Source organism: Accipiter gentilis, chromosome 25 (assembly GCF_929443795.1).
Source record: "Accipiter gentilis chromosome 25, bAccGen1.1, whole genome shotgun sequence".
In the NCBI taxonomy this organism is placed as follows: Eukaryota; Metazoa; Chordata; class Aves; order Accipitriformes; family Accipitridae; genus Astur; species Astur gentilis.
The window spans coordinates 10,069,031-10,084,109 of record NC_064904.1 but is presented as its reverse complement, the minus strand read 5'-3'; the positions used below and the strand labels follow the sequence as shown (position 1 = coordinate 10,084,109).

The 15,079-nt window shown below is 41.2% G+C and overlaps 2 protein-coding genes across 4 annotated transcripts in view; one reads left to right on the top strand and one right to left on the bottom strand.

Moving 5' to 3' along the window:
* BEGAIN (brain enriched guanylate kinase associated) overlaps nucleotides 1–3,770 on the top strand; it is a 153,288-nt gene extending 149,518 nt beyond the window's left edge. For all 3 annotated transcript variants that reach the window (XM_049829048.1, XM_049829047.1, XM_049829046.1), the window contains one exon: nucleotides 1,747–3,770. In XM_049829048.1, coding sequence (XP_049685005.1) covers nucleotides 1,747–3,123 — 1,377 coding nt within the window. In that variant the 3' untranslated portion in view covers nucleotides 3,124–3,770. The remainder of the gene's footprint in view (nucleotides 1–1,746) is intronic.
* WDR25 (WD repeat domain 25) overlaps nucleotides 1–15,079 on the bottom strand; it is a 736,496-nt gene that overhangs the window by 642,108 nt on the left and 79,309 nt on the right. The window lies entirely within an intron of this gene.

The following is a 15,079-nucleotide window of genomic DNA, read 5'->3' as shown; positions in this document are numbered from 1 at the left end:
CACCCTACCTGTTAGCAAGAATTAGGCCTTAAACGTAGTTAGTGGTTCACCTGCAGAAAACTATCACAAATGTGGGATCTCCCCACCATTTCCCAGACTGTCATACACTCAATTAAATAGGCAAAGTCTCCACTCATAAATCCAAGTATTTATTAATTTAGCAAGTGTGAATGTGCTGTCACAGCCAATAGTTTCCTTACAAATGCAAATATTGCCTGACAAGGTATTGTATGTTATCCAGAATCCTGAACTATGGTACAATATAGCAATATCATTTTAGTAATTCCAGTTTCCAGGGCAATGCCCAGAAAATAATGTTCTTTTACTTAATGCATTTCATAATCTAAATAATGTATATAAAATAGATCAAACAGTGGTGTAACAGGATACTAAAATTATAGCTACCCCATACAGCAGTTTCACATTAAATGAACTGTATTTCTTTTCCTCATTTCTGTGGCAATTTACAGCAGCCCTGTTTTACAACCTTTTTATTCAATCTTTGTTGTATCCGTACTTGCTATGACTAATACTGCTGTCTGCCAGCAGATTGGCAATATCGTACTCTTTATTTCCAATGGAAGACATATGAGCTAATTAACAACATAATGATTAATCCAAAATATCCTGGAAGGTCTGTTGGTTGAAAAAACACTCATCCTACTCCACATTAACAAGAATGTCATTTCACAACATGCCATATTTTGAATACATTGAGTTTGGGGGATTAAGCCAACTTTAAAACCTTCCCAGTGAAGCTAAAAGAGGAGCTTTATATCTTATGTGATGTGAGATCATAAGAAGGAACAGGCACTTGAAATTTCTCTTGCCTAAAATAGAGGAGGGGGACACCACTTCAGCATTTGTAGGGTTTTCTCCTCTAGAGAGACAAAGTTAAGGAGAGAGTGAGATTTTTAGGGCTATAAGGGTAACCACTGATTATTTGGTAAAGAGGAACTTGATTTCTAGTTATAAAAAGAGAGTGCTGAGTAAATAAGAGTTCAGCCAAGCATTTAAGGGCTAAATTCCTAAGTGGCATAAATCAACATGGATATCAAACTCAAAACTTAGTCCGAACATGAGTTCTTGTGATGTCCAGCAAGAAATACTAAGAGACAGCCATCATGCAGCTCTCTCTCATATTGCTGTGTGATCATTGATAGAGGTCTGAAATGAGCAAGGCAGAGAAAATTTGGCTGGCGAGCATGCTTGGAGGTACCTGCGTAGGCAATTTGGCACCGGCTTGGAGGCAAGGGGAGCTCAAAGAAAGGCAAAAGAACAGAATAGATCTGATCTCTTCCTCCTCTTTCCTCACCCCAGCAGAGACCTCCGCACCCCCACACTCCAACTGCAAATGGCACCCATGCACGCAGTCTGGAAGTGTTGCTGTAGGCTGTAATTCCCTACCTGCCTTTTTAAGATTGTTGTTCACTACATTCTTTACATCATTCCTCTCCAAGCTGGATTAACTTAGAAGGAAGCCTCTCGGTTTCACAGTGTTTTCCATGAGGGGAAGCAGATGAAGATTTCCAGACGTTAAGTAAATAAATGAAAGTCATTTGATTATGTTTGTTTTCAGAAATGCACAAAGATCGTGGCCATCACATTGGTCAAAGAACCGCATATAGTGAGCTATGTAATGTCATAAACAGCACTCATCTATCCATGCTGTATAAGCCCAAGCAGACACCAGTACTGACGTGTACCCTTTTCTCCTTTCCCCTTTGCCATCTCTTTATGTTACAGTTGCCATCTGACTTTCAGGAAAGAGTCAGCATCCACCTGGAAAAGCACGGGTGCAGCCTTTCTGTCCCCTTGTGCCACACATCTTATGCTGATACCATACCCACTTGTGTCATTGCCAAAGTACTGGAAAAACCAGATCCCAACAGCTTGTCTTCACACTTGTCAAGCCCGTCTACAAGGGATCTCAATTTCCAGGACTCTGCCGGAAAACTTGGGCAAAGGCCCCAGTACAAGTCGGACATCTACTGCAGCGACACTGCCCTTTACTGCCCTGAGGAGAGGCAGAGGGAGAGGCGGCAGAGTGTGGACACGCAAGTGAAAGACGTGGGGTTCCTGCGCTCCCAGAACTCCACAGACAGCACCGTCGAAGAAGACGGTTTCCATTCCAGCTTCTCTCACGAAGCCTTCCCAGAGTACATTACCTCCCTGCCGACCTCCAGCTCCTACTCCAGCTTCAGCGTCACATCCGAGGAGAAGGAGAACGCCCAAGCCAACACTCTGACAGCCTCTCAGCAAGCGATCTACATGAGCAACCGAGACGAACTGTTTGAAAGAAAGTCACCTGCAGGTTACGAGCATCAGGGAAGTCCTAGGTTTGCCAAGTCCAAACCTGCGCAGCACATGGAGCTTGCCGATGACAACGAGAACTCCCCCAGTTTTACTAGGACTCTGCCTCCGTATGCAAACGAACCTTTTCATTTCTCAGCCATAACACCACAGCAGGCTTTAGCGAATCAGAAAATGAGGAACGAGTGCAGGAGCACCCACCTTTCAGAAGAAGACTTGCCTGGGCGATGGAGGCAATTGAGCGTGGAGGACATTGGTGCGTACTCTTACAGGAACGCTGGCAGGCTGTCGCCCTGTAGTTTTTCAGAGCAGTACTACAGCAGCCCTATTAAGAAGGGAGACAGTCGAACAAGCCCCATCTATGCTAGTTACAAAGCAGACAGCTGCTCAGAGGGAGACGATATCTGCCAAAGCAGGCTCGTGGATTCTTGCTTCCTGAGAACAGACAGTGGCCTGAATATTGACATCAGCACTAGCTGTAAACAGGACAAATTGCCCGCTTCTTACAAAACAAAAGAATCAAGAGACCAAAAAAATGAAAGGATCACCGTCCAGTTATGCAGTAGCAAAAACATCGAAAACAGCCCAGTATTGAAAAGAGAATACGTGGACGTGAGCCCCAACAGCTCAGCGGAGTCCCTCAATCAGAGTTCAATGGAGGCTTCAGAAATCCACCAGTCTTCCATGGAGCAAGGAAGCCATTCGGGTATTCACAGCAAACAGCAGCAGTTTCAACGGACTGGGAGCACTGGTTTGAGTCGGAAGGACAGCCTTACAAAAGCACAATTATACGGAACCCTTCTGAACTAGGCATCTTCCAAAACGGCAATAAGACAACAAACGAAAGGAAGCAAACAGCATTTGATACTTCTAGTGAACAGTAAGGTTCTAAGAAACAGGATTATTATAAAATATATATTCATAATGGTACTATATGTTTAAAACAAAATCTCTTCAAAAATGTTATACAGCACTTTTCACTTAACATCCTTTCCACGTGGGAGACCGTCCCCTCCCCTCTTTTATAAACCTGAAATATTTTTATAAACAAAATGGTATTTATTAGACTATCCTAAGCTATTTGAGCAGAATTCTTTTCCCTTCAAGCAGGTTTCTTATTTATTTTTGTGCATGAGGCCATCTGTGCCTAAACTCTTGGAGGAAAAGGGTAAAATCATGATGGCAGTGATAAAAAATAAATCCACCTGATAAAATACCATAAAATGTCATGTGAAAACAAAGCAAACAAGAATGGTGAATTTGAAGAAGTATATTTTTTAACAAGAATGGAATTGTATCTTAAGTTGTTTCATACAAATGTATTTATGAGTGACTAATGTATGCACAAAGTGATACTAATATTTTGTTCTTTTAATCCACTGTGTTTCTGCTTTCCTATTTTTCCTTGTATACTACCTCAAAAGTAATTGAGGGTTTCTTTGTCACATTTTCTGTAGGCTTGCATTTATATTGTCTAAAATGCATGCAGTGTCATAATTAATACTGTATTTTGCATTACTTAATAAAAGACACCAGTGGAGATATTTTGGGGTGGTGGGTTTTTCCTTCATTAAAACATACCCCAGACAATAGAACATGGGATTGCTCTGGGTGACATCAGTCCAGCAGTTAATGAGTAAAGCTCCTGGTTTAGATTGCTTTCTAAAGGAGTCTCTCTGTAAGCTCCAGAGCACTGGTTCTCGGTCTCCGACCCCTGGGTGTGGAAGGACAGCTTCCCATCAGTCTGTGAAAAGTAAACAAGGAAAACAAACTGTGTATCAACAGGCTTGATTTCACGAGGTGAGGCTCTGCACACTGAAAAGAAAATTGAAAACCACTTGAAAACTTGTGACTTGAGCTCCTCCTTCATTATACACATACTTGCCACAATCTTTTAGGTCTTCAGGACTGTTACCTTCCACAGTTGCCTTTTTTCGTGTCTAGCTTGATATTTCTAACAAAGAGATTTTTCTAAAAGTCTAGCCTTCTGTAGCCTATGGGAATTTCACCCCTGGCTGTGAGAAAGCCTAGTTTTACCTGTACTTTTTGCATTTCCTCCATCAAGTTTTCTGTTTCTCACCATTTCACCGTTAATGAGTGTGCAACTTGGACAGCAGCAGAAGGGAAAAAGCAAAAGGAGAAGAGGAGAAAAAAAAAAAAAGGGAGAAAGGGAAATCCTGTAGATTTCCTTCCTGGCTTCAGTATTGCTGCTTGGTAAGAGGCAGAATACAACAATAAATATTTGAGAATTCTTTTAAGTCCTATTCATGGAACACATATCCTATACTTGAAATACTGACTCTTACCAGCTCACGTATGGGAAAAGACCTTACTTAGTGCCATATGCAGTAGTAATCAGTGAGATCACTGTGGAAATCTAAACTAGTTTCTTATAAAGCTAAAATAATGACCTACGATTTGATACCTATTACGAAAATACATATTTTCTGCTGATTCTCTGAAAGCAGACACCTGGCAGGTAACCATGAACCAGGACTACAGAACTGCTCATTTCCTACATAAGTATCTTAAGTCATGAAGCCACAGATTCAATGGATTTGGCATCGACAATTCCCACTGCTCTCCATATTCTTCATGGATAATATAAAAATTTGACCATTATTGATGTGTGCAAGTACTTGCTGTGCTGTTTGGAAGATCTGGCATCAAGTCCCTACAGTTCCTCTGAGATCTGTAACAGCACTGTGGAGAACAATGGTAGCTAATAATATCACACAGTTAAGGCACAACATAACTTTAAAGTGAGGCTTATTTCAGTAAAAAAGCTGTAACACACCTTGTGCTTTTACACTCCCATACTTGCTCACAGTGAGTGTGAGTGGCAGGTCATGCCACAGATAATTCCACGAAGTCTATAAAAACCGCATAGAATAAGTTTCCAAAGGCCAACTGCTTCTCATGGCAGAATCTGACCTGCAGTAAATAGACTTGAAGATCAAGAAAAGCTGTTATTTGCCCTTTGAAATACTAAGATAGAAAACAAATGTGAAAAAACCACACTGTTAACTCATTCAGGCATATAAAACTTAGCCTCTAAGGCAAGACATTCATTTCTCTGGTCAATGGATACAAGGATTTGTATGCAAGAGGTGAAAATTAACTGTTATCTATGTCACCTAAGAAAATATGTAAGCTATGAAACAACAAATCGTGACATTTATGAACTGGAACACAGTATCAGACTAATCTTTTTATAATATTGTTCATTATTTGACACTAAACTGCTATTTTGGCAATTACACAAAATTAAGTTTCTGCTAGATATTATATATCTGATTATTTAATATCCTGTTCTATTATATTCTTTCATACTACTGCAGTTTCAAAGTCTGCTTCTGTGCTTCACTTGATTCTTTTTCCCAGTTTATGTGCACTAATATGTAGATTGAAACCAGTCTTTTCAGCCAATTAGTACTGGCTTTTCCTGGTAAAATAGCCTATAAACTTGTAACATTTTTCTCTAACAAATTCTGTTACGGAACAATATGTAACTCTAACACATTTCAACTGAATCAATCAAAATGGCTAGAAAAGTTCTTCAGCTTTAATGTGTTGCTTTTAATTTCTCCTTAATCAGAAAAACAACAGTAAGTTTGCAAATATTCTGTGAACATGAGAAAAAAAGTTTAAATAATTCACCTAAATTTTCTTAGATTTATGGGTTTGGTTTACTTTTTCCAAACAAAAAGAACTGTTAAAGATTACAATAATGGCTTTCCTCCCTTTTTTTTTGGGGGGGTGTGTGGGGGGGTGGGGGTTGTGTGTGCTGCATTCAGTTAGATTTCTTGAGACAACCGCAGACAGGGACCCGAGGCATCAGACTAGAAAGATACTAGCTATTTTCACAGCAGATTTAAATTTTCTTTGTGGTGGTGTCTTAATTTTTTGCTTACCTTCAGTTTTCACACTGGGAGAAAATCATGGAGAAGATTTTTGGAGTACGTCGTCAGAGATATTTAAAACCAGCTACCCACTTTTCTTCACTTGGTCTCTCCAGGCTCACTGTGGTGTGCTGTGACTTTAGGAGGGCTCTGTTGTGCCACCAGACAACCTGTTTGGCCCAAGTACAGATTTAATAGTCACTGAGTTTTTAGGAGATTGAACCTGGTTAAAAATAAACAAAGTAGTAGAGGGTACGAGAGCAAACTAATAATATCTTGTTCAGAAGGAGAAGATAGGCTTTGATCCAGGTGAAAGTTGTGGTAGACCTGTCTACTGCAGTGCTCCTCAGAGCACTTACCTTCTGTAGGACATTTGTGTTGGAAAGCAGCATCTAAAACATTGTCCTCATAACAGCTAGCTTCCATTTTTCATTCAAGCAGGTGCGGTTTGATGAACTTGACTGTACTCTTTAAGTTCATTTAATGACAAGTGACTCCAGAAATGCAAAACAACAGATCTTCAGCCAAAGAGAAGAGCCGCAGACCCCTCCACTCCAGTGGCTGAGAATTTGCCTCGAAATAGCTTTTCCCAAGGACATAAACAACCAATTTTCTCTTAAGCATGATAAAAATGCCAAGGTGTCTCCATGTTGCCAGAAACCCTCACTTTTCCAAGTGACATCTGCAGTAGTCAAATTCTGTATGCAGAGTTTGTAGGTACCTATAGCAGGATTTTTGCTTTGATTAGTGATTTCATTTGCCATGAGTAAGAACAGAAAGAGTGAGAAAAAGAAGTGACAAGTCCTCAACAGTGCAGTGAAGCAGAAGATGAGAAATGTCATTTTAATGAATGAAAACTGAAAGTAAAATGTACATGACACAGAACACTGATCAGGGAAAAACAAAGGGGGCTAAAAGAGATCAGAGTGAGGCATATCAAATCACATATTAAAACAGTTAAGAATAGAAAAAAGGTACCAGGGAAACAGGACACAATTCACTAGGAACAACAGTGCTTAAGTATTATGAAATCATGAAAAGCAAATGCATTTTTTGACATGTGAAAATAGTTTTCTCATTCCAAATTAAGCCTAAAAAAAAGTGCAAAGTCTCAATAATTTTGAATAACACATATCACTTTCTTTTAAGCTTTTTATAAAGTCTAGAAATAGATAAAATTTCTAAGTTTAAATCATGGCAAGCCACAAAATAGGTAGTTTTCAATTCAACAGTTTCTAGTTTCTTCTCCCAACCTAGAAAATTTATCAGACTAATCCTTTCCCCTTCCAGCGCTTTTAATTAAAAAGAATTTCCACTCCGACATCCATCACAAACCATGATTATACAGCCACTTAGATTAATTTCCCCTTGTTTAACTTTAAAATACTAATTGACATCCTTTGGACTTTCCTATAAAATTCTTATCCCCCATTCATGTTTACAACCTTGTAATCCTTACAGACTATTATGATATCTCTCTTTAAATATTGCTTAAATTGTACAGATGTACTCGTCTCAGTTTTTCCTTGGAAGACACTCCCTTCAGGACTCTAGCAGTTTCTAATTCTTTTCAAGGAACGCCTTCCTCAACTTTCTACTGCTGAACACCAGAATATTTTAATATGAACACTAAGTTGTTCAAACCCACTGTGCAAAAAAGCAGTAGAAGGAAAGAGGGGACTCAGGGAAAGGGGAGTCAGTTCCCACTGAGTGGAAAAGGGGAAACATAACCCCCACTTTTAAAAAGGGAAAAAAGGAAGGCCTGGTGTCGTGGTTAATCCCAGCCAGCAGCTAAGCACCGTGAAAGTGCTCACTCACCCCCCACACCCAGTGGCATGGGGGAGAGAATCGGGAAAAAAAGTAAAACTCGTGGGTTGAGATAGAAACAGTTTAATAGAACAGAAAGGAAGAAACTAATAATGATAATAACAACAATAATAAAATTACAATAATAATAATAAAAGGACTGGAACATACAAGTGATGCACAATGCAATTACTCACTACCCGCCGACCGATGCCCAGTTTGTTCCTGAGCGGTGATTCCCCCCAGGCCAACACCCCCAGTTTATACACTGGACATGACATCCCATGGTATGGAATACCCCTTTGGCCCGTTTGGGTCAGCTGCCCTGGCTGTGTCCCCTCCCAACTTCTTGTGCCCCTCCAGCCTTCTTGCTGGCTGGGCATGGGAAGCTGAAAAATCCTTGACTTGGTATAAACGCTACTTAGCAATGGCTGAAAACATCAGTGTGTTATCAACATTCTTCTCATAACAAATCCAAAATGCAGCACTATACCAGCTACCAGGAAGACAATTAACTCTATCCAAGTTGAAACCAGGACACCTGGGAAACTGCAGGCCAGTCAGTCTCACCTGTGTGCCTGGCAAGATCATGGAGCAGATCCTACTGGAAACTATGCTAGGGCACATGGAAAATAAGGAGGGGATTGGTGACAGCCAACATGGCTTCACTAAGGGCAAATCGTGCCTAAAGCAAATCGTGCCTAAAGCTTCTATTGCAATTCTTTGCCACTTCCAGTGCAGGATCTTTTACAACACTCGGATCCAAGGGCTGTCTTCCTTACAAAACCACAATTATCACTTCTCAGTCTATCTTAATTCCTCCATACGTGCTTTCTAAATGAAGTAATAAGTGCTTGAGGAGAAACTTGACCTCAGGAGTGTGTACTTAAGTGCTCTGCTGAACGAAGTCCTATTCGATGTGACTGGAGAGGATCTACCATTATCTATGGATAGACTCTGTGCCATGAGAATTTGCCTAAGTATGAGCAATATACTCTAATCCTTTACAACAGTAGTTAAATGTATATATATTCTGTCTAATTATTAGCTACTGACCATTTTCATGCCAAGCTACGCTGATGTTGAGCTTTAACTACAAAAGCCCATAACCTCTTAACTGCCTCAAAAGAGTTAAATGACATTTCCCCACACTAAAGCAATTTTAACAAACAGGTCTTCGATTTAGATTTCCAAGTGCAAACAAATTTATTAAAATTTTACCTTATAAAGTCTTACCTTCTAAAGTAACTCATCTTACGAAACATCTCCAAATAATCACAAAGGCAAATCCCCACAAACTTCTGATTAGTAGGACAGAGCAGATAAGAATTCCACCCTTTCTAGGAATCGCAAGGGAAACAGAATCCTAATGTCATCTTTACTGCCCTATAACACTAGGTCAAAGTTTCCTAAAGTCTTGAAAAGTGTGACATAAATTGCAGCTAGCTGTACAGGTCAGAGTCCCAGAGAGATCCAGAAGTGTCCATCTGCAACAGAGGTGGGCAGAAGTCTTAGCTGGTGACCATCCATCAGTGGTCCCCAGACAGCTTTTTACCCCACCAGATCTGCTTAGACACCAGCTTGCTGTTTAAGGCACCACTCATGAAGACCTTAGCCCTGTCCTCCTGATAACCCCCTGGCAGGTTTCGGAAGGCTGCTGTTCAGAGCCCCCTGAGCTTTCTCTTCTCCAGGCTTCTGCAGCACCCATGCCGCAGAGAAGTGCACTCTGCTTTCTGCCAGGTGGCAGCTCCTCAGGGCTGCCGATGGCCCCACATCTTACACCTACGGCAAGTGACCGGGTCCCTCCCACCCCCTCTCCTCCTTTGCTGGGGCAAGGATCATCCCCGCCGACAGTTACTACATCCCAGAGTAGAGAGAATGTCTTTATCTGCAGGGCCAAAACTGTGATTGATACAAGATGCAACCATCGGAAAAGATCCCTGATGAGAGTTAAATGCCTTCTCAGCAGCATGCCCATCACTGACATGTATACATTAATACTCTAACTATGATTATTCAGACAAAGGTTCTTATTTTTGAAGTCAGCTCTAATGAATTCATATTTAAATTTATCCACCCATCTAGACTTTTTCTTTGTAATTTATGAATCGGAGCAGGCACACGTATGAGCTGCAGAGCCACAGCAATATTTACTATACCTAGCTGCGCAGTGACAGCTCTATGATTTAGAAGAAGAGAAACAGCAAGTCCCAGATTAATTAAATTTGTAATGTCAATGTCAGTCAGCATACTTTCCAATTCCAGTTCTTCACGTGACATCGTAAAACAGATCACAAGGAGTAAAAAGTATTGTCAGCACATAAAGGTTATGAATTTCAGCGGGCTCCCAGTCAAGCCCTCATTTAGCTTTTTTCTTACAGTAGAAAGCCTCTTAGTCTGGACACCATTTGTCTAGGGTGGTATGAGGAGGAATCTCCAGACAGCGTGCAACCTCTCACCTCAAGGAAGCTACTCTGCCACCGACCGGAGGAGGTAGGGCCAACAGTAGCAGCACTTCTAACTGAGAAATTATGTGTTGACTCTGTGCGATTATTTTTTGGCAGGGAGATAAATCAAGGTTTATGATTCACTTGACTGTAATTTGACAATTTATTTCAATGGCCTTCAGCACCTCACAGTCTTTATCCTCCACAGGTGAGGGAAATGCTCTTATCCCCAAAGCCCAGAGAGTTACACTAAGATAAGATGCCTAATCCCAGCGAGGTAGTGAGGAGTTAGATATTTTAGTTTTAGCAGATTTTAAGGATTTTAGCCTCGTGTTTATGTATAACTTGAGAAATAGATAAAGAATGAAAGCTTGAGTTCTCAAGCCCAGTCTTTGCACAGGAACTGAATCATCATCATTTTCTGATTCATCCCCACTTACCTGTTCTTTCAGAATCCACAATGGCCTGAAGGTGAGGAAGTGAAGACTTGAAACTGGAAGAAAGAAAATTCAAAAATTAATCTGTACATCAAAACTATTAAAATGCCAAATCATTTCTAAGACTTTACTGTTCATGTACAATAAAACAGATTTTTTTTTTCATATTTTGCCCAAAGAATATACACAGCAGAGCTGCCCAGAGAAAATATGTAACTGAGCTGAGAACTTGCATCTTGCTATTTTGGACCAGCTTGAATTTTCCTGACCAGCTGCAGGATAGATAAGGGAATGGAGACAGAGCAAGGATGATGGCTGTGTCAGCACAAAATGCAGTAAAACATTGTAGTCACAACATTTACTGTGCTCCCCTGATCTTTAGGGCACATTATGAAAAAATCCCAGGGAAAGGCTTTTAGCAACACAGACTATTTTCTTTTATTCTCATGTTGGCTCCCCCCCCCCCCCCCCCCCCCCCGCCATTTTAAAGAGAAAAAAAATCATGTTTTGCAAGCTACAGTGAAATGGGTTTTTTTGCTATAGCTGTCAGTCCTGCCTACAATGACCTGACTTGTGTCAGTAGGGAAAAACAATCCTGAGACTACATCAGTTTAACAGAAGAACGTTTGTTACTCAAGAAGAAATGGTCTAATTGAAAAGAATGTCAGTAAACAGCTCATTACTGAGATCTCAGAGCCCAGAAAGCCAAGGTGTGGAAACACAACAAATCCAGTGAAGTCACGCTTCGCAAAGACCCCGAACAAGTATTTTATTTAAAATAGGTTTAGGCTGCCTTTTACTTTTCTTTCATTCTCTGTTGATGATGAAGATGAAATGCACTTTTTGGCACTCTAGACAGCACCAATTAAACTTGATTTCTTGTTTGAGCTCCTCGTAACTTCACTTGTCTCTCACTTCTGAGACTATTCTCTTTTGAGTTTTAAATTTGTGTTTTGTTTAGAGAGAAAGCGTTGCTTCCACTCAAACAACCTAACTTGCAATTCATGAAAATACACACACAGATCCCAAGCCCTGCCAAACAGTTCATTTGTCCAACATTTGTATTTTATCCTTATGAAAAGTTAGGATGATTCTTCTACTTTTTTATCCTATAAGCTTATGAAGGATAGATTGTCTCTTATTACTTGATTATACAGTACTTGATATAATAGTCTCTTGATTATAATTGCATAGGCCATGCATATTGCATTACCTGCCCAGCTTTACCAAATATCATGTTTTCCTATCCTTAGCTTTTTTTCCCTTTGGATGTGAAATCTAAAATTTCCTATTCATAGGCCAGTCCCTGGGCTACAATACCTCATGGCACAGCTACGCATACCTTACACGTTGGATGAAGTTCAAATAGCCCCCTTCATTTCTCTACAATGAAGAATGACTACGGTGGGCTTTCAGCTTTCCGAGGCCAAGTACGTTGTTTAAGTCTGAAAACGGCAGTTATTCAGCTACATGTGTGTTCACCTCTCTTGGTGCCCCACCTCAGTTAGAATGATTTCTTTTGACATGCATGTGGCTGCCTATACTTCACTCCAGTGTCCCCAGGAAACTTCCCTGCCTCTAGAGAGCCTTTGTGGAAACCTCTCCAGCCCCTGTGATCCCAACCGTCATCCTTCCAGTCCTCCAGGCTTAGCTGAAGATGAAAGCCAGAGCTCCTCAGAGCCAGGGGATCTGGCATTCACTTTAGACTGTCCCCCAGTATTAGCAGAAAGTCCATTGGTGCGGGCCCTCCCTTTCTCTTGCCAGTCCTTTCTCCTTACAAAGCTCTCTTAAACTGAAACAGAGCAAATGTCTCAGCGTACAGTACTCAGAAACTACTACTGAGCAGTTGGGCTCCACCTCATGTTTCTACAGGCACTGACATCGCATGTATCACGTTTCTTAACACTCTTCAGTTTATATTTATACTTGCTTGCAAGCCAAAGCTATTTACCAATCCACGCAAAACATTTAAAAAAAGGCACCACCCTTGCCACAAAATACCTTGACATATCTGCACCATCTTCCGTTTGTGCCATCCACACTAGCTAGACTTTGATACTTAGGGATTGCTTTGAATCTTTTCCTAATCTCCTGCTGAGTGGATAATGCTTCACACAACTGTTGAAAGAAATAGCTCTTCCTGGGGGGAAAAAAAGGGAAGGCTTCAAAGAGGCAGTACTGCTCAGAGTTCTTTGGACTGGTACAGCTATTAACCAGATGCCCTGGTTTTGGCTGGGATAGAGTTAATTTTCTTTCTGGTAGCTGGTATAATGTTGTGTTCCGGATTTAGTATGAGAATAAAGTTGATAACACATTGATGTTTTTAGCTGTTGCTAAGTAGCGTTTAGACTAAGTCAAGGATTTTTCAGCCTCTCATGCCCAGCCAGCAAGAAGGCTGGAGGGGCACAAGAAGTTGGCACAGGACACAGCCAGGACAGCTGACCCAAACTGGCCAAAAGGCTATTCCATACCATGGGACGTCATGTCCGGGATATAAACTGGGGGGAGCTGGCCTAGGGGGATCGCTGCTCTGGAGCTAACTGGGTGTGGGAGAAGTGAGCGAGCAGCTGCGTGGCGCTTGATTGCTGGTTGGAGTTAAACCACGACAGGAGGCAACAAGGAAGTACCGACCATCTGAGAAAGACTTTCCAGAGGCACCCACTTCACTGCAGAGCACGCTTACTCTCTTCAGCAGGTGGCTAACTAGCAAGAGCCTAGAAGAAGCCTCATTAGTGTAATATTGCTGACAGATGGCAACAAGCAAAGTCTCTTTTTCAGTAGCTCTTTCAGAGGCTGGTGACAGTCAGATTTTGATCACATTTACACCAGCACAAACGTAGGATGATTCCTTTAAGGGTCTCGGTTGCCATACAGATGCTGTAGCGTTTGTTGTACTCCACACAGCAACATTTCCTCATTACATCAGTGATAAGGGTACCATGGGCTGTGCGGGCAGGTTTTGAGATTTGTGGTATGCATCCTGCAAGGGACTGCACAGCTGTGAATACTTGGGGGGTGGGGGGGGGAAGGCAAGAGCAAAGAGAGAAAGAGGCATGTTTACATTTCGTGTCTTGGGGTATACAATCCTAGCCTAGAATTGTACAGCGACAAACAACAGAATGAAGTGAGACATAGCAGAGAACGAGGGAGAAAACAGCAACCAAACCTGGGGACCTTCCAGACCCTCAGGATCCAGGCTACGGTTAGGTTTACCATTATTATTGCTGAGCCTGGTGCCTGTTGTCCAGGCAATAGAGCCTGGAAATCAGGAGAGGATCAGTTCTGAGTTTTCCCACAGGCTCACAGGGCAGACCTGAGAAAATCATCATGTCTCCTCATGTCACAGCCCCACATTTGCAGAGCAGGCACCAGGGCAGCAGCTCCTTGGAAACGTAGAACAAAGATGAAAAAAACATATAGCATAACTTGACTTACCTCTCAAAATTTTTCCTAATTAATGGTGGTGTCAGTCAGGCTTCTCCCTCACTGTGCTGGCTGAATTAATCAATTTTTCTCTGCTCCATCCCTATGCATGTCAGGCAGGAGTTACCCACTGCATTCAAATGTTATCACGTCGACATTCATCAGCATTTTCTGTCCTCTCTGGGCACTAGTGGAAGTTTTCATGCCACAGTTTATTTACAGTAAATTCAATTCCTGCCTCTAGCCATCCTAGGGACATTCCAAAACCCAAATCTTACAAAGGCTTTAGGGCTCATTTTAAACCTATTGATGATACACAGACTGTGCTATCTGGCTGTGGAACTTCACATTTAATTGCCTTACACGTCTGAATCACATTAGAATTATTCAGGAATTTAGACAAATTAGAGTACAAACTGCAGATAAACTACCCATCTTGATCCTTGTCAGCATAACCCCCCTAGCAGCTAAAGCAACCTGCTCTGAATTCTATTTAACAAATGAATTTCCGTTTGACTGCTGTATTGTATTGTTTGCCTAGAAAAATAGCACAGATTTTTGCTGGGCCACTCACTTATCTTTGCATGTATACCCACATCCTGATTATGAGGAAGATATTTTCTACCATAAAGCTTGCAAATTTACACGTATTATTCCCGATACTTAAATTATGACAATTTCCTTACTGTAAAAACTTTCTATTAATAATTTAGATGAGTTTCAGCCCTACAGCGAGAGCATTTGATCTGAA